Here is a 21312-nt window from a genome sequence, read left to right on the forward strand (position 1 = left end):
AAGTGACAGAGGAACCCTGGTGACTTGAAGCTTGTCTACTTTTAGCAGTGTGTGCCTGTTGATGCTTCTGGTATAATTTATATTCTTTCTCTCATAAGTATTTTACAGGAAATGCGTTTTCCTTTGCTAGTGATATATGCACTTTGGTTTTCCGGAAGTTGTAGTGCTTTGGTTGAAGCTCTGTGTTTTAGAGAAAAGACTTACAATGACCTCCTGATATAGTTTGGGTATTTGTCTGTTCCAAATATCATATTGAAATTTGATCCCCAATTTTAGAGGTAGGATATAATGGGAGGTGTTGGGTTATGGAGGCAGATCCCTCATGGACAACTTGGTTCTGTCCTCTGGGTAATGAGTGACTTCTCACTCTATTAGTTTTTGCGAGAGCTGACTTTTGAAAAGAGCCTGGCACCTTCCTCCCCTCTCTCTCTCTCTCTTGCTTCCTTTCTCTCTCTCCGTGTAATGCCTGCTTCTTTTTGCCTTCCACCATGAGTGGAAGCTTCCTGAGGCCCTTAGCAGAAGCTGATGCTGGCGTCATGTTTCTTGTACAGCCTGCAGAACTGTGAGCCAAATAAGCTTCTTTTTTTATAAATTACCCAGCCTCAGGTGTTCCTTCATAGCAATGCAAACAGTCTAGGACACCTCCCAAATGTGAGCTGCACCATAAGGCAAACCGGGAAACCTCCTTTAGTTTTGCATATGTGAGAATTTTGATTGACTGAACCAAGGAATCACCCTCATAACTCCACTGCAGAAGGCTGTTCTCATGTCATTTGCACACATTTAGCTTGCCTGAAGTGTGTTCTATAAAATGCACCCAGATTTTCAGGCATTGAAAATTTATGTATTTTTTATTATTATTGTTATTTTAAATCTCATACTTTTTTTTTTTTTTTTTTGAGATGAGGTCTTGCCCTGTCATCCAGTCTGGAGTGCAGTAGTGCAATCACAGCTCGCTTCAGCCTCCAACTCCTAGCCCCAAGCAATCCTCCTGCCTCGGCCTCCCAAGTAGCTAGGACTACAGGTGTACACCACTGTACCTGGCTAATTAAAAAAAAATTTTTTTCTTTTTAGAGACAGGGTCTCACTCTAGGTCTTGCCTAGGCTGTTCTCAAACTCCTGGCTTCAAAAAATCCTCCTGCCTCAGCTTCCTAAAGTGCTGGGATTGCAGGCATGAGCCACCATGCCCAGCTACATTTTTTAATGGAGAGAGACGTCCTGGGCATTTGAACTGCAGATTCCCTTAAACTGGACATTGTCAGCTATTTACATATTACAAAAACAATTGTGTTTCATGTAAAGTATTAAACATCAACATTACGTCACCACAAGGGTGATTACAGCAACCTTCACTCCTAAGTGCGTCGCCTACACAAACAGAGTTGTTTGTCTGCAGCAGTTGTTTTCATGTGGTAACAGTTGTAGGAGTTGAAGTAGCACCTTAAGGAGCAATTTTCAGAGGTGAAGAAATCAGTTTTCAAAAGTGAACTCATGGTTAATAACTAACCAATAAAAAAAATAAAGCTACGTCCATGGCACAAATGCCCATGGCAAAAGGAAATAAGACAAGAGTCGTTTAAAAAGTAGCCTTGGAGGAAAAAAAAAAAGGATTTAAAATTCAAAGACTTTGGGGAAAATTCAACTTAATCAATAACATGAGTAACAACTATTACTATTTCCTGAGTGCTTACCATATGCCAAATACCATTGTACCTGCTTCACATAGATTATTTCATCTCATTTTCACAACATTCTGTGAAGCAGGTACTTCATTATCTATCCCTGTTTGCCGGATAAGGAAGCTGAGACTTCATACAGTGTCTTGCAAGTTCGGACAGCCTCCAGCAAACATAGGAAACAGGATTCGAACCCATGCAGTCTGCCTCAGAGCCAAAGCCCTTGGCCATTTTTCTATCCTCACTTCCACAGATCATTTCTGCCTACAGCAGAGGTCAGAAACTGACAACCAGCTGGCCTTACCTAGCCTTAGGTAACAGTGATGGCTATTGAACACTTACTATGTGTCAGGATTATTTTACACATAGTCATTTGTTCCTTCATTTAATCTTCAAAGCAGCTCCGTGAGGTACGTTTCAGTTATTATCCCCATTTTACAGATGAGAAAACTGAGACCAAGAGGAAGTAACACTTCCCAAATGTTAGCAGAACTAACATCCAAATCCAGACTGTCTCATTCCAGATTCTCCCCCTCTTCACCATTATGCTAAAAATACAATTGTCTGCCAACATGACAAACCTGGATGTTTCACAAAAAAATGAAGGCTTCTGACTTGTCATGAAAAAAAAAAAAAAAAAACAGACTGTCCCCTTGGATGGAGCAACAGTCACTTGTAACACTGAGTAGCTGCCCCTTTTAGATGGGGTATCTCCTACCTAGTTGCCACTACCCCTCACTTAGGCTGCTTTGCTCTTTGATTGCCGGCCTGAACTTTGGGGACATTCCATTTTGCAGTCTCAGTCTAAGGTATCCCTTATACTGGATCTGCCTCTCTTAACAAGCTAAATGTCTGTGTGGTTTATGTTTTTTATTGTAGCACAAGCTGTTTAACGTTCTCTAAAAAGCATTCCCCCAAATAGCAATAAATGCCTCTTTCCTATTTTCTTCCCTGTCCCTTGCCCCAAAAGAAAGGCAGCTCTGCAGAACTAGTATTTGTGCCCAACCAAGTGGGAAGATATGAGGCTGATAGCCTTTTCTCTGTCTTCTTGGTTGGTGGCACTCTGGTAGTGCTTGGTTAGCAATAACGGAGCATCTCCCGGCTTTGTTATGTATTACAGTAGGCTATTGTGTGACATAGAGACACCTGGCTTTTGTACATGCCAGAGTGAAATTCAACTACAACATCCAGAATTGAAGAGAAGGATATTGACAGGTACATGCCTCCTTCTCAAACCAGAGATTTTATATTTAAAAAGGGCTTTTCTAAGAAGTCAGTCTTGATTATTTGTTCCATGTTGGGCCAAACCAGTGCATTATTGGGAAGATAATGAGTGGCATTCACCCAAGGGTAATCCTTTCAGGGATTTTGATGATGCAGTAAATCATGAGTGTAAAGCCTGAGTGGTTTATGCCATTAAAACCTCAAGATAGAATTAGACTTGTAATCACCACTTGCCCATGTTTTGTCATTTATGATAATTATAGTAGTAATAATCCATGTATTGTTGAGAAGTAGCAGTCAGAAGCATCCATCAATTTTTTATCGACACCAAATCAAGTTGATACTTCATCTTTGCTGCAAAAATGTAGATTGCACCAATTAGTCTAAAGAAATTGGGCAGTCATTAGCAACGAAGCAAGCAGTTAATCTACAGAACATTTCTGGCCCCTCTGATGCCAACAATTCCTCTTAATTATGTGGAATATCATGAGCTTCTTTGGGACTCTGTCAACAGTGCCATTGTTGGCTTACATTAGAAGGAGCATCTATGTCCCTGCTCTTATTTAAAAGAATGCAGTGCCTTCCAGCCCCCACCTTGCACTCTTAGGCGCTTCTAGGCAAATTTATTCTGAAGCAGAACACTTGAATCAAAGCAGTGTGCATTTTCTTTCTTATTTAGAAATAAGAATTTTCCCCAGTGGGCTTCTTTCGGTGATGGCACGTTAGCTCACCATCCCATATGTGTTAACTATTTTTGTTCACCTTACCCAAATCATGGAATAATCATCTCCTTGAAAAAAAGGAAAGAAAAGAAAAGTCAGGGTTTAAAAGAAAAATCCAACTAGTTGTGAAGAAATCCTGGTGCTAATGAGCTTTCTGCATCTGCCTCAAGTCTTTTCCCCAGGCTAGCCCATTCTCCCTCTCTAGACATTTTCAATCAGCCTCGCCCGCAAATTGTACTAAGCAGCTGAATAATGTAGGGTAGAAATTTCAAATATGAATATTATTTCCTATTTAGGAAATTTGGAAAAGAAAGAGCAGGAAAAAAATAAGTCACCCCCTGGTCCCCCACCATGGCACTACCTCTGTGAATATTCTTTGGACTCTGACACATACACACATATTGACTTTTATCATCATCATCATCATCATCATCATTATTCTAGTACTCTCTTTTTCACTTTGCTAACAGTTTGAATCATCTTTTCTAATGGATGCATAATATTCTACCAAATACAGAGTGTGTATTTGTCCATGTTTTGGATTATTTCCCTAGGATAGCTTGCCCAAAGTAAAATACTTGGTCAAAATTTATAAGCCTCTTCATAGCTATCAATATGAAGCCTCTTCATAGCTGTCAAAATGAAGCCTCTTCATATTGACAAACTCTCTCCAAAAGGATGATACCAATTTTTAAAATCCCACCAGTAATATATGCAGATACTGGTTTGATGTTAGTGAGATTTAAATTCAGTTGTGTTGGCATGGTTACAGCTAAGATAGATAGATCGATAGATACATACATACGCGCGTGCACGCGCGCGTGTGTGTGTGTGTTACTCCTCCTTAATGGACAAATGGTGATATGGTTTGACTGTGTCCCCACCCAGATCTCATCTTGAATTGTAGTTCCCAAAATTCCCACATGTGGTGGGAGAGACCTGGTGGGAGGTAATTGAATCATGGGGGCGGTTTCCCCATGCTGTTCTCATGATAGTAAGTTCTCATGAGATCTGATGGTTTTATAAGGGGCTCCCCCTTTGTTGGGTTCTCATTCTTCTCCTTCCTGCTGTCATGTGAAGAAGAACGTGTTTGCTTCCCCTTCTGCCATGACTGTAAGTTTCCTGAGGCCTCCCCAGTCCTGTGGAACTGTGAGTCAATTAAACCTCTTTCCTTTATAATTTGCCCAGTCTTGGCCGTTCTCTATAGCACTGTGAGAATGGACTAATACAATGGGCACAGTATCAAATTGTACCCTGACTCATATTACTGTAAACAATGATAGTTGTTATCTCACATCACAGGAAGTTCAGAAATAGGACAGCTGTAGGTGTGATACGATCATAGGCCCAATGATATGATTGAAGACTTGAGTTGTTTTCTTCAGGTTCTGCCATCATCACCACCCTCATGCTGGCCTCCTTCGGGCTTCAAATGGCTACAGTAGCTCCAGGCACCACATCCAGATGTAGAAACAACAGAGATAGAAGGAAATCAATTCTTGTATCTCCTTCTCAAGAGTGAGGAGATCCTTCCTAGAAGCTCCCAACTGAAACCCCTAAACCAAGACTGGCAAGGGAAATGGAAGCACCATTACTGACTGATTAACCAAGATTTTCTCCCCATCTGGCAATGGAGTCAACTTCCTTTGAGTGCTGAATACCTGAATAAAACAGATTCTGTTACAAGGAAGAAGGAGGGAAGGTTGTTGAGGCACAGTGCCTCGCATAGGCATCATGATTTTTTTAAGTCTCCGTCACACTCATAGAACCATATAAATTTCTTTAGTAACAATTGATGCATTTAATGGGCATATGCAAAAGTTGTTGGCAGATCTACCAAGTACTGGGCTTTGTCCAATGTAGAAGGTCCTCCCAGGCAGTGATCATGCTCCACAATTCCTTTACATTTTCCTAAAAACCTACCTCAGTGTTGGGCCCCTCAGGTAGAAACCAGGAACACCTTGGTTTCTAGATTGCTTTGGCATATAGGTTTCCTATGGGAAAGAAATAGGAAAGCTGACTTTCCTCTTTGAGAATCTCCTGTTTGGTGGAGATTTTACATCCAGGATACCATTGTTAGGACTTCCACTGAGATGAAGGTTTACAGCCTGATGAAACAAGTCTCACTTTCCACTTTGAATTACTCAGGCTCTGTGCATCTTATTCCACTGCACAGCCTAGCATTTTGAACACTTCACTACTCATTAGCACCTCCAGTGAAAGATCAGAAAAGAAGGTGGCTGGAAGAGGAGGATTGAAGAATGCGGATTAGTCAAATTGTTTTTTGTTTTATCTAGTTAGAGAAACAGCTAAAATTACTGCCTCAAAAAATTTTGGAAAATTATCTAGTTTATAGTTTATTTCTGCAGTTATTTTCCCACTAATTATAAAAATTATTAGGAGTATTACGTTTTAGAGTAAAATAATAAATAAACAATAACAAAAAATGGCTACAACAGAAGAAAACATGTTCCCGGATTGAAGAAACCAACCTAGAAATTATACTGTATGCCTCAGAAATTTAATGTTATTTTGCCTTTCCTGTTGGATTATAGAGTACAGATATTATCTCTTTATTAATGCATGATTTATAAATATTATTTGGCACTAAGGATATCAAGGTGATCGTGGACCAAAGCTGCCCATCCCTTCACCCTGGTAGATGAGAACACAAAATATATCCATTTCCTATACACCATGAAGCGTCATTGCTTCCAGTAGGTTTTCCTGGTGGAGACAAAAAGGAAAAAAGAAGCACCTACTGTACTCGTGCACTTTCTGTTTTACAGTTTCATAAGGATTTTTACAACATAATTACATGCTCTATGATATTACATACATTTCCACCACTTATATAATCAAGTGCAATTACACTGACTGCTAGAATAGATGATGGGAAAAATGACTTGAATCAAAAATTACACAACAGAACGCTGTATCAGAAAGGCTTTTGGAGTGTACGTGCCACAGCCCCCAAAAAGAGATGGATCAAGATGATTATAATAGCCTTGAAGTAACAATTGATGCATTTAATGGGCATATGCATTATGAATTTTCCCAGGTTGGTCGGGCGCAGTGGCTCATGCCTGTAATCCCAGCACTTTGAGAGGCTGAGGCGGGCGGATTACCTGAGGTCAGGAGTTCGAGACCAGCCTGGCCAACATGGCGAAACCCCGTCTCTACTAAAAATACAAAAATTAGCTGGGCATGGTGGCACGTGCCTGTAGTCCCAGCTACTTGGGAGGCTGAACAGGAGAATCCCTTGAACCTGGGAGACAGAGGTTGCAGTGAGTTGAGGTGGCACCACTGCACTCCAGCCTGGGCAACAGAGTGAGACTTTGTCTCAAAAAAAGAAAAAAAAAGAATGTTCCTAGGTTTATGGCACCAAGAATAACTTGTACTATTTTGGAAGATTCATCTTTTTTCCCATATAACACAATGTAGCATGTAGTATTTGTGACACATACCATAGCTACCTGTGCAGGAGCTTGGTGAGTTCTGGTTTTGTCATTCTTCCCCTCACTTTCTATCCCTTCTTTTCTTTGTGCTTCTTCCACTCTCCTCTTTCTATTCTTCTACCGTCCTCCTTATCTTTTTATTTAGAGGCTTGGAGAAGGGCTTGAAACAATAGGTAATGGGGAGAAATGGAGTTTATTCATGCAACATAATTTCCCACTGTAGTAATCCATGGATCAACACATTTGAGGGCAGCTGGTTTAGAAGAGGCCCTTACATTGTCTTAACTTACTCCTCAGAGGGAAGGCTGGGTGCATAGCCAAGGTCTATTAGGTTACATGGCCTTTACAAGGAATTTTTGGGTAGTGTTATTCTTTTTTGTTGTTGTTTTTTTGAGACATAGTCTCCCTCTGTTGCCCAGGCAGGAGTACAGTGGCGCAATCTCGGCTCACTCCTACCTCTGCCTCCTGGGTTCACGCGATTCTCCTGCCTCAGCCTCCTGAGTAGCTGGGACTACAGAAGCTCACCACCACACCCGGCTAATTTTTGTATTTTTATTGGAGACAGGGTTTCACCATGTTGGTCAGGCTGGTCTCAAACTCCTGACCTCATGATCCGCCCGCCTCGGCCTCCTAAAGTGCTGAGATTACAGGTGTGAGCCACCACACCTGGCTTGGGTGGTGTGATTCTAATGTAGGAGAAAAAAGAGGAACGTAAATGCAGAACACAATTATGCAAAATTAGGAGCCTTTAAGATGAAATATGATATTATAGGTAGTTTCTTCAAAACAGCATGCTAGTTTATTATAAATAACTGTTTATTCATCACTGAAAACAAAACATACGTAAACGGCAATTTTTCTCCCAGCCAACCCCTTTTCCTCGGGTATTGTTTCAAGAAAAATTTTACAGCAGATGTTTTCAAATAGATTTCTATTTATTTGTGGGCTACTATTATATCAGTAGGATTTCTCTAGAACCTTTCCATCACTTCACCTGAGTTTTCTTTATTGGAAGAAAAAAACAAACAAACAAAAAAATGAAATGTCTGATCACCTGCCCTAAGTCTACAGTTGACAGCAGTTTTTGAGACTAGTAAGTCATGTTATCTTAAGGACAGCGTCTCCTAGGTGAGCGGCCCATAGTCCATATGGAGCAAATTAGACAGTGAAAGAACGGTGCTGCCACTGTTTCTGATTGGTTACGGTAGTATTAAAAAAGAACAACAACTGACTTGCCCAGCTCTGAAGAAGAAAGATGGATAAAATGCTCTTTGAATACACTAGTCTTTTTTTTTTTTAATGCCTGTACAGAAGGGTTGCATTTATATTTGGCTTTCCAGACCTGTCTCTTGACCTTCTAATTACTTTATTTGAAACAGCAGTGAGGGTATAATAAACCTGGAGGTTGTCTCTCCTTTGCTTTATCATAAATTAAAGCTGCTGGTTTGTTGAGGTGAAAGTGGAGGCTGAATGTTCATTACTGCTCAAGTGACGGCTTGTCAATAGCAGTGCTTTTTAGTTTGTTCTAGTCAGCACTTGCTGTGCATTTTGTTGGACCACTGGGAAATAAATACAACAAGATTATACATTTGGAATACCACAAGAGTTCACACACACACACAAAAAAAAACCCACAAATGATAAATTATACACTTGGTAGAAAGTGACATGCTATCTTGTGCTATTAACAACCAAAGATAATTGCAACGAATTGTAATTGCAGTTTGCAACTTACAGTACAGTGTGTCCAACATCAATCTTAATAGTGAACAAAGCAATTTATATTAAAACTTAATTCACTTGGTAACTTTCCGCTGTATACACGGGAGCTAACAGATGTAGCTTTTCAGAAAGTTCAAAGGCATTTGAAACGTGGAGAGAAATGCTAATGCAGTAAGCCTTGGAGAAATATTGCATTACTACTTGTAATGAAAACAAATGTATGTCATTATCTCCTAGTTTGTGTTTATTTAATAAAATATGCAGTTTGCACATTGGTGAATTCAGTGTTTCTGAATGGATATGGAATAATGTTCTGTTCAGAATCAAAGGCCAAACAGGACTAGCAATTACGCATCTTCTGTAAATAGTCTGCTGTAGCGTGCACATTGATGCTTGAGTGGGTTTTGTATGAGGTGTAACAGCAAACCGGGGTAACTTTATTCATGACTTTCCTTAGATTGGATGTCTTTGAAGCAAGAAAGGGAAATCTCCTGGAATTACTTAAGAGAACAAGCATATTTGTTTTGTGAGCTTGACTGATGGCCAGTAGAGCAGTTGAGTGAAATCTCTAAACTGATTAGGGCTTTCGTTCAAATAATCTTCTACCGTTTTCATTAATTTATTCTTTAATGCTATTTTGCTGCTCTTCTACCAAGGATAATAATCTCATACTTGCTGACCTCCATGAGTGGATGACCTGGAGCTCATAACTAATCTTATTTACTCTTCTGACCAGCCCAACTTCATTTACCTTGACTGGATAAAGAGCCTTGCGTTGCTAAGCCTCCCTTCCTTCGTAGCATTCTCGTTAATCTACAGTGAAGGGGGAACGATGGGCTTTCCCAATCAAGATCCCAAAGCATGCTGGGGCATTGGGAACTTCATGCGATTTCTCTTCCTTTCGTGAAAGCATGTTTTCACTTTATTCTCCCTCCTTTTTGATTTGAAAATAGTAGAGAAAAATGGGGGAGTGGGACTTCCCCATGGTCCCGCTCTCCTAATACAGCTATTTTTACCTTGAAAGTTAATTTCCAGCCATTGACCATAGGAATGTGTGGGTTAATTTAGGTGGTGGTGTTGAATACATGTAATTTTGTATCATGCTTTTTTTGTTTAATGCTACATTGGTTCCTGTGTTGCTTCAGAATTTTATAATTATGCATTTTAAAGACTCAGTGATAATGCATTGTTTATATGCTATTTTGGATTTAATTGTTCCTTAGTATTGAAGTTAGGTTACTTCTACTTAGTTTTGCTATTAGGAGTAACGCTGCAATAAAAATCTCTGTTTTCTTCAGTTAGATTGTTTCTCTTGAATATAATATTACAAATGAAATTATTAAGTAAAAGGTATCAGTGTTTGTATGGCTCTTACCAGACATTACCAAAAAAATTTCTGGGCTGGTTTTTTTTGTTCTTTGTTTTTTGTTTTTGAGATAGAGTCTCACTCTGTCACCAGGCTGGAGTGCAGAGGCACGATCTCGGCTCACTGCAACCTCTGCCTCCTGGGTTCAAGCAATTCTCCTGCTTTAGCCTCCTGAGTAACTGGGATTACAGGTGCGCACCACCATGCCCAGCTAATTTTTTTTTTTTTTTTTGTATTTTTAGTAGAGACAGGGTTTCAATCCTGGCCAGGCTGGTCTTGAATTCCTGACCTCGTGATCTGCCCTCCTCAGCCTTCCAAAGTCCTGGGATTACAGGCATGAACCACCACGCCCGGCCTGGGCTGGTTTTATATTAGTTTGTATTGCCACCAGCGATAGAGGATTATATAATTTTATCACGGTAGCTTTGAGAATTATCCTAACTCTTCCACTTACAAACTACATGGCACTGGGCAAATTAACCATTCTCCCTCGGTTTTCCTGTCTGAATAAAGGGAATAATAGCAATGCTTAACTCGTAGGTTATCATAGGTATTATATTACTTTATATATTTAAATATCGGGGAGTAGTGTCTGCCACAAAGGAAATACTCCATAAAGGTAAGCTGTTATTATTCCCAAAATTTAATTTTTCACCCAGTTTAATATTACCTTCTATTTAAGCTGCAGTTTTTAGAGTAAATGTTTTAATAGTTCATTGAAGCTAAGTAGTCAATAGATTTTATAATCAGCAACTTCTGTATTTAATGAAAAAATTTAAATCACTTAGGCAATGAGCCATTAGGAAAAATTCACAGTAAGGAATGTTCAGTGTGTAAGGTAGAGGCTTTTAGAAATTCCATCTCTTAATTTATAATAAAACAGCTTTTATTCCAGAATCATCTAAATGGGCCTTGAAGCCTTAATCAAAGTCTGAGGGGGTTTAGTCTGGATCTTGTACCTGCTCCTCGATTAGGGGAGGCCAGAGCCCCTTGATGACAGTCCCACTAAGACTGCACACTATAGGGGGAAGAAATTTCCCAGAAGAAATTGGAGCACTATTAATACTAGAAGAGAGAGAAATGGAGGCTGGACAGCTAAAAATCACAAAGGTACACCAAACTTCTTAAAGACCTTGTTACTCCAGTATTCTCAACACTAGTGATTGGGAAGACAACTAAATGATTGTAGACACCTTGAAGTATTTGGGTCACCCAGTAACCACTGCCTGTGACATTTACCCTAGAGATAAATGTTTCTTATTTTTGGCCAGGCTTGGTGGCTCATACCTATAATCCCAGCACTTTGGGAGGCCAAGGGGGAAGGATCACTTGAAGTCAGGAGTTCAAGACCAGCCTGGCCAACATGGTGAAATCCTGTCTCTACTAAAAATACAAAAATTAGCTAGGCGTGGTGACGCATGCTTGTAATCTCAGCTACTTGGGAGGCTCAGGTGGGCGGATTGCTTCAACTGGGAGGCAGGGGTTGCAGTGAGCCTGGATTGTGCCACTGCGTTCCAACCTGGGTGACAGAGTGAGACTCCGTCCCAAAAAAAAAAAAAAAAGGTGACTGGGCGCGGTGGCTCACGCCTGTAATCCCAGCACTTTGGGAGGCCAAGGCAGGTGGATCACCTGAGGTCAGAAGTTTGAGACCAGCCTGGCCAACATGGTGAAACCCTGTCTTGACTAAAAATACAAAAATTATCCAGGTGTTGGGGCGGGCGCCTGTAATCTTACCTACTCTGGAGGCTGAGGCAGGAGAATTGCTTGAACCCAGGAGACGGAGGTTGCAGTGAGCCGACATCATGCCACTGCACTCCAACCTGGGCAACAGGGCAAGACTCTGGCTCAAAAAAAAAAATTTACTTATTTTTATTAGTCAGCACGACATTGAGAACTCATATAATTAGACATTTTGCAGGAGAAATGGCTCATGTTTGGCTGCAAATATCAAAGACCGGAAAAACGGTAACTGAAACAATGTTAGGATTTGTTTTCCTTCATCTGAAAGAAGTTCCCAAAGAATAGGGTTATTCTGGTGGCTCCACAACATCACCAATGTTCATGGCCCCTTTGGTCTTTATGTTCTGCTATACTTTGACTTGGCTTCTAGCTTCAGGTTTCCCTCATGGTCACAAAAGAACTGCTGTGGCTCCTAATGGCTCACCTACATTACAGGTAGGAAGAAGGAAGAAAGGGAGGGAAGGGTAAAATGTGCCTGGCAGCTGAGCCAAACCCCAACCCCTTTTTAAGGAACTTCCCCAGAAGCCTTGCCCGACAATCTCTACCTAGACTCCATTACCTAAAACCTAATCACTTAGTCACCTCTATGTGTAAGGGAAAACTGAGAAGTGTTTTCAGCTGGGTACATTGCTGCTGTCAACAAAATCAGGCTTGTGTAAAGGAGTAGAAAGGGAAGAATGGATGTTAGGAAGGCAACCTGCAGTTTCTGGCACAGCTCCCTTGTGTGAAGGAGACAGTCTTCAGCTCTGTGAACTCTCCTGGCGGTCCCTGATGTCGGCCAGTATTATAGACGAGAAGCCAGGAGAGTCATAATGAAGCACTTTCCAGGGTAGAGAAAAAAGTAAGTGGAGTGAATGATGAAAACTTTAGGTCATTAAATAAAGTTCCAACATTTTCTTCCTGCCCAAAACATTCACAACAAACTCTGTGGAGTAGGAGTTGAAGGAAAATGTGCCATGCCATTTTTCTTTAGCCTTTTTGCAATGCAACGCACAATCAATACAAATCTTTGCAGTAATCATATATTGATTTTCCTAGAATATAACTCCATTTAAAGCACTTTTATCCCCAAGAGTAGAAACATTGGAGGCTATCAAAGGAGGAAGTAGATTTCCTTGACCCCATCTGCAGTGCACAATTGATTAACAGGATAGTTATGAGAGTGCGAGAGAGAGACAGAGAGAGAGAAGAGAGAAGTCACCGAAAGGTTAATACCAGCTAAAGAGAAACATGATTATAGGACATTAGGCTTTTTGTAAAATCATAAGGTCAGGATAAGATAATGATACCATCTAAAATTACACAAGATTTTGAGTACTTAGCATCCTCTGACTGCCCCAGCAACCCAACCCAAACCCCAACAAGCAGAGCTGAATTTTTGGGGTTGGCAAAGCCACAAATGGAATGATAGGTTTAGGTTCAGGCCCCATGAGCTGGCTTGATAAGGGAATGAGTAATACTGATTCAGTTTTTCCTGAGTCATAGCTGTGTACTAAACTAAAACCTTAGCAAACATCCCATCGAATGTTTCTTTGCTTCAGACAAAGCGAAAAGGAAAAAGGACATTAGGAACCCTCATTTTTATGCCTTTTCTTAGGAACGTTAAACACTTCCTTTCTTATACTTTCCCTCCTCTCTATCACTTTACTCCCTAAAGATTACCAAAAAAAAAAAAAAAATCCGCTTTCTGAAAATCCCATGAGTTTAGGTCTGCTGAATATTTCTATTCACAGATGTCTTCATCCCAGAGACAAGAAGAGTAATTGGATGGTAAGTTGCAAAAAGCATGCAAGTTCTGCTCTGCCTCTGGCCTGAGTAACTGGGATGTAGCCAAAACGGAGAATGGTACCCCCTGAAGCAATCCTGAGTTAATGTCTCTTACATACTCCTTGCTGAAAAGGCAGAGGGTGTACTCTTGTTTACAATGTATTGTTCTCACTGTATTTGTCTCCCTAAGTCCCTCTTGTTTTTTTGTATCAAGACTGAGTTCTCACAAACAAGCTCTTTATTAAATTAAATGGTGCATGTAGCCTCATTATCCTTCTCAACGTGCAATGCTTGATAGTTTATTTTACAAGCAACTTCCGGAGTTTGTGTGTTTTTGTTTTGGGGGGCTTTTTTTACATTTTGGCTTCAGGCAAAGCAACTAATACACATTGTTAGATGAAGTATCTTATCTGTCAGCAGCACCCTTGTGAATTAATCATAATTCAATAGGATTACTAATCAAGATTTGAGATGAATGTTTTGATAGAGCAATCAGATTTGTCTAATCTATCATTAGTTGACAGTCGCTGCAGGCAGAGTGCAAACTTGGCAATAGTAGACCTGTTTCTGATCCCTTTGGCTTGGCCCACCAGTTGGGTAGCTTCACTGATTATAGCAGTGGACCCAGGCGTTGCAACTAATTAAGTTCTGTTTCTCACTCGCCAGGATCCTCCCTCCTTCTCCCACCGTTTTCAAAATATGTTGGGTGGAGTTCAGCTCTCATGAACCTGCCCATGTAATGAACAGATTTGGTAACAAGGTGTTCCTTTTGGTCATTTTCACTTGATAACAAAGATGTGCCACGCCAGGTGACAAATCTCAAGGGTGATTTATGGTGTCACTTGCAAAAAGCAGTCAAAGAAAAAAGAGAAACTTAACCTATTGTTAAAAGATACTACTGATTACAACTCTTTTCATGTCACTAAAATCTGTGCCCCATTTTACCAAGTTGTACATTCTTGGAAGTAATTTATAGCATATCTTGCACATTTGTTCAGTTTGATTAGATAAATGAAAGCATCTGGTGTAGATTGGTATTTTATTTTATACAGTATATACAGTATTTAAAATTATATTAAATTTTGAAATAATAAATTATGCTCTGCATATTATGTGGCAGTCATTAATACAAAGATGGGATCATTTTATAGAGGAGTCCTTTACCAATTTTTCTTCCTCTCTCCACATTGTTATTAATATATAGATTTTTTTATTATAGAAAGCTTGGAAAATTCTAGAAAAGTCTAAAAAATTTTAAATTTACCATAATCTCGTCATCTCAGAATGATCAATATTAACATTATATCATTCTATTAAAATTAAATAACAGCGCAAATACCTTAATTAGTAATTGCTTGACAGTATTGTCAATAAAATATGATTCTACCTGGCATGGTGTTCTGGGATCTGTAGGCAACCCAAAGGAATCCAGAAAGATCGTACTTTCTCTCAAGGCTTCACTTTCTACATGAAAACCATATGGGAAAACTCATTTAGGTTGTTAGTGTATCCCACATGTTAGAAGTGACAACTTCTTAATTTCACAAGCACGTCACAGGCCTCACTAAATGAATGCTAGCCACACTGAGAGATTTGTAGCTTGGATGATTTAGACAAGGGATAGTTGAGAGTTACCTAATTAGACTCCAGGTGTAATTATGTAAGGCGTTCCAGGCAGCAGTGTGCTGTCTGTTAATTAACTCTCATGCTGAACATGCAGTAGCCCCTGAACAAAGAACAGTTCATGGAGGAAGAAAAGCTTCCTTACTTTGCCCTAGCTTTAGTTATTCTCCTACTAAAGTTAACCTCTCATGCTCCCCCTTTCTTCTAGTTGAGAGATGAGCCATCAACACAAGCTACTTTGCGAAGTGTTCATCATTGGTCCCTGTAACTCTCTTCCTACCGTCTTCCGTTTTCTTAAAACATTCTTTGGAATGATCTTTTAAAAAATCAGCTGTGTATGTATTTTTTTTGTACAACTCTGTTACTGGTTTAAAAAATCCAAGTGACTTCTAATCCTGGTTTTTTTGCTGCCCGTTAAACTCCACAGGTATCTTTCTGTAGTGACGGGGAGAATGATATTTACTGAACCACAGGATTAGCTAATATCCCATCAATAACTGAGTGCCATAGACTGCCTCAGTTGATCCCGTTCCTATCTCTAGGTAGCCACAGTGAGAAAAGCACTGATTAAAGAATATTTTTTCTTCCACTAAATTAGTCCATGACTTCATTTGTACTGGTCTCTGTTGTCAATTGCTGCCAAAAATGTTTAATTCATGCAATAAAGTAAACTTCGTAAGTCTATATAATTCAACTCAACACTTGCATGAGAAAATACTTCAGGTAACCAGTTAAGCCCTGTGTATGGATGGTGACTGATTGATTTTCCAGTCTCCCAGTTCTCAAGTGAGAAAATCCCATTTCGAGGTTCTCTCTTCCTCCTAATCCTGTCACCTTGACATCTCCTGCAGACTTTAGTTTTCTACTAATAATGTCTAGAATGACACACAGGACCACCTTGTTCATATGGAAGATGAATAATAGTTCTAGAATTCTGTCTACAATAACATGCAATTAACATAGAGTAAGTATTTGCCTGAAACGTTAAGAACAGATAGGATTCAACATTTTTTTCTTCTAGTACCTCTTACCAATTATGAGAAAGAAACTGCCTACTAAAACAGTCTTGATTTTTATTGTCTGTTGGAAGAAAGGTAAAATAAAGGCTTTGTTGTATAAAAAGCATTATCTGGCAGCCCTTATAGCCATATGGGAAATGCCTCAAAGAAATGCATCCTAGTGAAGATGTGGGACATTTGGACAATTTGAGTGTTCTCTTTCAGTTGGATAATTTTCAGTTGGATATCTAGTGAAACTTAGTCCTCCTCATTTTTTTTTGTTTGTTTTTCCTCTGACATGCAGCGTAGACTACATCAGGCCTTTATAGTCAAAACCAGACCAACCAGTTTTGACCAAGCACTTCCTCTCTTCGAGGTTATGTTTAGTGCATCAGGAATCGAAAGACGTCTAAGACATAAACCCTATCGCCAGAGAGTATACTATCTGTTAGGGAAGATTAGACATTAAAAACTTGAAAAGTAAAACTCTAATGAAGGATTTAAAGAACAGTTCAAGATAACAGTAGGAAAGATATGCCACATGACAATACATGATTGTCAAATGCATTTACAGATTTCCTTTAGAACAAAAACTGTTCTTGAATCCTTCTAATAGTAGGGACTCATAGAAACTATTATGAATCCTTATGAATCCTTTTTTTTTTTTTTTTTTTTTTTTTTTGAGACAGAGTCTCGCTTGTCACCCAGGCTGGAGTGCAGTGGCACAATCTTGGTCACTGCAAGTTGCAAGTTCCACCTACGGGGTTCACGCCATTCTCCTGCCTCAGCCTCCCGAGTCGCAGAGACTACAGGCGCCTGCCACCACGCCCGGCTAATTTTTTGTATTTTTAGTAGTGACGGGGTTTCACCGTGTTAGGCAGGATGGTCTCGATCTCCTGACCTTGTGATCCGCCTGTCTCGGCCTCCCAAAGTGCTAGGATTACAGACGTGAGCCACTGCGCCCAGCCTATGAATCCTTAAAATATTAAGAAACAAGTATTATTCCATAAGAATGACTTTCAATTTAGAAATTTCAATGCAAAGCAGAAATCTGGTTTATGTAACTGGTAAAGTCATTCTTTTAGGTTATCACTGAATTGGAAGTGTAAAATGTGAAAATTCTTATATAAACAGTAGATCTCTGAGAAAATGCCAGTGGACCAACCCCACAGAGCCAGGAGAGGTAATCAAATAATTTCTTTAGCAAGCTCCAAATATGATGAGGTTGTTTTAAGCTACATACATAAGATCTTAGGGGAAAAAATGGATTTTTTAGTTGTCTAAATGAAACTGCAGTTTGTTACAGCCCCACGGATACTTCTTGCCTGCTGCACAGAAAAGCCAATGCACTGAGACAGTGGTGTTGCAGCAGAAAAAGAGTTTAGGAATCTCAGGGCCAGCCAAGTGAGGAGATGGGAGATATTTCTCAAATTTGCCTTCCCAAGAATTTGGAAGCTAGGGTTGTTAAGGAAATTTGGTGGGCATGAGACTAGGGAATGGATACTGCTGATTGGGTGGGGATGAAATAGCATGGGCGTCAAAACTGTCTTTGTGCCTGAGTCAGTTTCTGGGTGGGGCTCACAGAGCTGGTGAGTCAGTTCCTTGGTATGGGTCACAGATCTGGGTGGCATCATTGGCTCATCAGAATGCAAAGTCTGAAAAATACCTCAAACACCAGTCTTAGGTTTTATGATACTGATGTTATCTATGAAACAATGGGAGAAGTTACAAATCTGTGACCATCAGCTATGTGACTCTTGAGCTGTAAGCAATTATAGAAAAGCAAAGAAAAGCAAATTATGAAACAATAACTGCTTGTGATTTAACTATGCCCATACCTTAGCAGACCTTAAGTCCTTATCACAATTCTACCCTTGTGGCCTTTTATTAATTTTTTGAAGGTGGTTTCATAAGACATGGACAGACAGATGGAAAGAGGTCATTCCAGTTAGGTAGAATTCCATATGAGAGTAGGAATAAGGTAGTGTACAGTAGGTTTAGTGTGTTAGGCTATCTGACTGAAACAGAAAATTCAGGAAACTTAGACCAATATATGGGAGGCATCAAAAGGTGGCTCCATTCTGGGAAGCCTTCAAAGGTTTCCAAGACTAACAGTGACATGATGCTGGTGATATTATAGGCAGATTAATCTAGTGGGCAGTGTCTACAATGGATCTGAGTTGTTCTTGCTTGAGGCAAAGGGTTGTATCTAGAGAAAAGCAATGTTCCTGAAATGAGGTGATGTGAGCATGCGTCTGACAGAGCAGTGATAACAGAAAAGACATGTGAATTTCAGAGGACTTCTAAGTTGACAGAGCTTTGTAATCAATTGGTTTGGAGGATGAAGAAGAGGAACGAGCAAAGAGTGATTCTCTAATATCAAACCCAGAAATAAGTGGACATTTGGAGGCTCCAAAACCAATTTGATCATGGGAAGAGGTTTTAAAGATACAGCCACGTAAATTAGCTATTGGGAAGACCTAAAGTGCGCAACATTCTTCTGGCTGTGAAAATTACAAAATTATTCCCCAAAGGACTACTTAGATCATTATATCAACACAGTCACCTGAAATATATTGATATCCAAAGTACACATCCAGTAATTAAAAGAAAAAAAATCCAAACAGTTTGTTGATTTTGATATTTTGTTATGGGTTAGTAATTGCCTTGACTATCTTCTTGCTGAGCTTGTAGTTAAAGGCTTGCTTATTTCTTCATCAATTAACAGCTGAATTTCTTCTTTCTTCCTATTGATATAGTTTAGATACTTGTCTCCCCAAATCTCATCTTGAAGTATGGTCCCCAATGTTGGAGGTAGGGCTTGGTGGGAAGTGTTTGGGTCCTGGGGGTGGATCCCTCATGGCTTGGTGCTGTCCATGAGATAGCGAGTGAGGTCTCATAAGATCTGTTTGTTTAAAGTGTGGCATCTCCCTCCCCTCCACTCGATCTCTCTTGCGCTTGCCGTGGCCATGTGACATAACTGCTCCCACTTCACCTTCTGCCATGAGCAAAAGCTCTCTAAGGCCTGCCCAGAAGCCAAGCGTATTCCAGCACCAAACCTACTGTCCAGCCTGCAGAACCGTGAGCCAATTAAACCTCTTTTCTTTATAAATTACCCAGTCTCAAGTATTCCTTTGTAGCCATGCGAGAATGGCCTCACACACCTATTTAGGTTAAAAGGTTTTCTTATCATCTTGGTTTTCAGAAATGGACAAATTGCCAAGGGCCTGTCAATTCTGGACTGACATTGTTTTACCTGCTTGAAGAGATATTGTTTTCTCTTAAGAATGAGTGATTTTCTTCATTTGTGTGACTGACTTACATAATACTTGCAGAATTGGCCACTTAGTGTCCGGCAGAGAAATGAAGTTGACACTGTGGGGCTGGGAATTCTCTGGGGCATTCAGGTCTGAAAAGTGAGGAGAAATTAAGCAAAAAAATAAAAACACTGTACCTTTTGTCAAACCCTTTGCTTAGATCGAGGAATCTAGATTTGGCCAAAAGGTTGAACTGAATGCATACAGTTGTGCGGTATAAATTTGTCTTTGTAAAGGTCAGACTTGGCCAGGCACAGTAGTTCATGCCTGTAATCTCAGCACTTTGGGAGGCTGACACAGGAGGACCCTTGAGGCCAGAAGTTCAAGACCAGCCTGGGCAATGTAACGAGACCCTGCCTCTACAAAAACGAGAAAACTTAACAGGGTGTGGTGGTTCATGCCTGTAGTACCAGCTACGTGGGAGGCTGAAGTAGGAGGATTGCTTAAGCCCAGAAGTTCAAGGCTGCAGGGAACTATGCTCATGCCATTACTCCAGGCTGGGCCACCGAGCAAGACCCTGTCTCTTAAAATAAATAAATAAAAAATAAATAAAGCTCAGATTCCTCCCATTCCAGGGAATAGGGAAAGTTCCCCATTGGTCAGAACTGAGTCCTGTAAGCTCCAAACAATATGATTCACCTTTAAAGTCCTTCTGACTATACCTTTCCAAGTGTCTGACTTATGATGTGTTCCTTGTTGTACAGACTTGTACATACCTGGGCTATGTAAGTATCACTTCTGAGGGTACAGGTAGGAGGGTTTCTGCAAGGGCCCACTGTCACTTCAGGAAAGTGTAGCAGTACTTGCCAAATTTAAAAGCCATTGAAACAACTGAAAATAAAAATTAAAGGTGGTTCTTTCCCCCATTACTGAAAGGTATTTGTGAAATCTTGCATTTACCTTTTTTTAATAGACTTTAAACGTTGACTTTCCTTTCTCTGGGAAGACAGATGTTTGTATAACCAGGAAAGAAAGCTGCTCTCAACAGCAGTTTTCTAATAAAAGGCCTACTTGTTTTTCCATCTTAAAACCAGTGTTTAAGAGCTTTATGATTCTAAAATGAAAATAATTCCCTTGCTATGCAAGGAAAAGGAAGAGTGTTGGAATATTTTTGCAAGAAAAACGTACCTTACTTTGCCACCTTACAGTAGCCTGTTGGCATGAGTGCATTGGAATGAGGAAGCTTTTATTAGGAAATAATCATTTCCAGTTCTGTTACAGTCATTATCCCAAAAGTTTCCCAAATTCTGTGTACAGTACTGTGTCTTGGAACCTGTTTAGCCACACGTGGGGAATGAACTGAGCTTTTGAGACCGATAGGATGGTGTGAACATAAGACCAGGTAACAGAGCTGCTCTCCTAGTAGTTTTAGGGTCTTAAAAGGGGTCATTAACGCTTTCAACTCACAAAACAATCTTTAAAGTTCTGGAACTATACTTTCCTACAATCATATTTCACATTTGCACATAAGTTAGCTTGAATGAATGTTTAATAAGAAGCTGGCTACATTTACAATGTTGTGCAAAAATAAAATAAGAAATTAAAGCTGGTCTCTGTAACTACTTATATGAGGTTCTCAGCCCCCACCGACAGTGTGTGCTTTAGGGAAGGAAGCACATTGAGTCACCAGCAAAACATAACTGGGAAAGTGCATCCCTTCCAAACTAATGATGTATGGTTGCTACTCTAAATAAATAGG

General features: G+C 40.0%; 1 protein-coding gene across 4 annotated transcripts in view; it reads left to right on the forward strand.

The window, feature by feature from the left end:
• Nucleotides 1-21312, forward strand: part of FTO (FTO alpha-ketoglutarate dependent dioxygenase) — a 411919-nt gene that overhangs the window by 316973 nt on the left and 73634 nt on the right. For 2 of the 4 annotated variants that reach the window (XM_077984755.1, XM_077984756.1), the window contains one exon: nucleotides 13642-14770. The exons of the other annotated variants lie outside the window; for them this stretch is intronic. In XM_077984755.1, coding sequence (XP_077840881.1) covers nucleotides 13642-13723 — 82 coding nt within the window. In that variant the 3' untranslated portion in view covers nucleotides 13724-14770. Of the gene's footprint in view, nucleotides 1-13641; nucleotides 14771-21312 lie in introns of those variants that run through there. 4 annotated transcript variants of the gene reach the window in all.

This window comes from Macaca mulatta, chromosome 20, assembly GCF_049350105.2.
Source record: "Macaca mulatta isolate MMU2019108-1 chromosome 20, T2T-MMU8v2.0, whole genome shotgun sequence".
In the NCBI taxonomy this organism is placed as follows: domain Eukaryota; kingdom Metazoa; phylum Chordata; class Mammalia; order Primates; family Cercopithecidae; genus Macaca; species Macaca mulatta.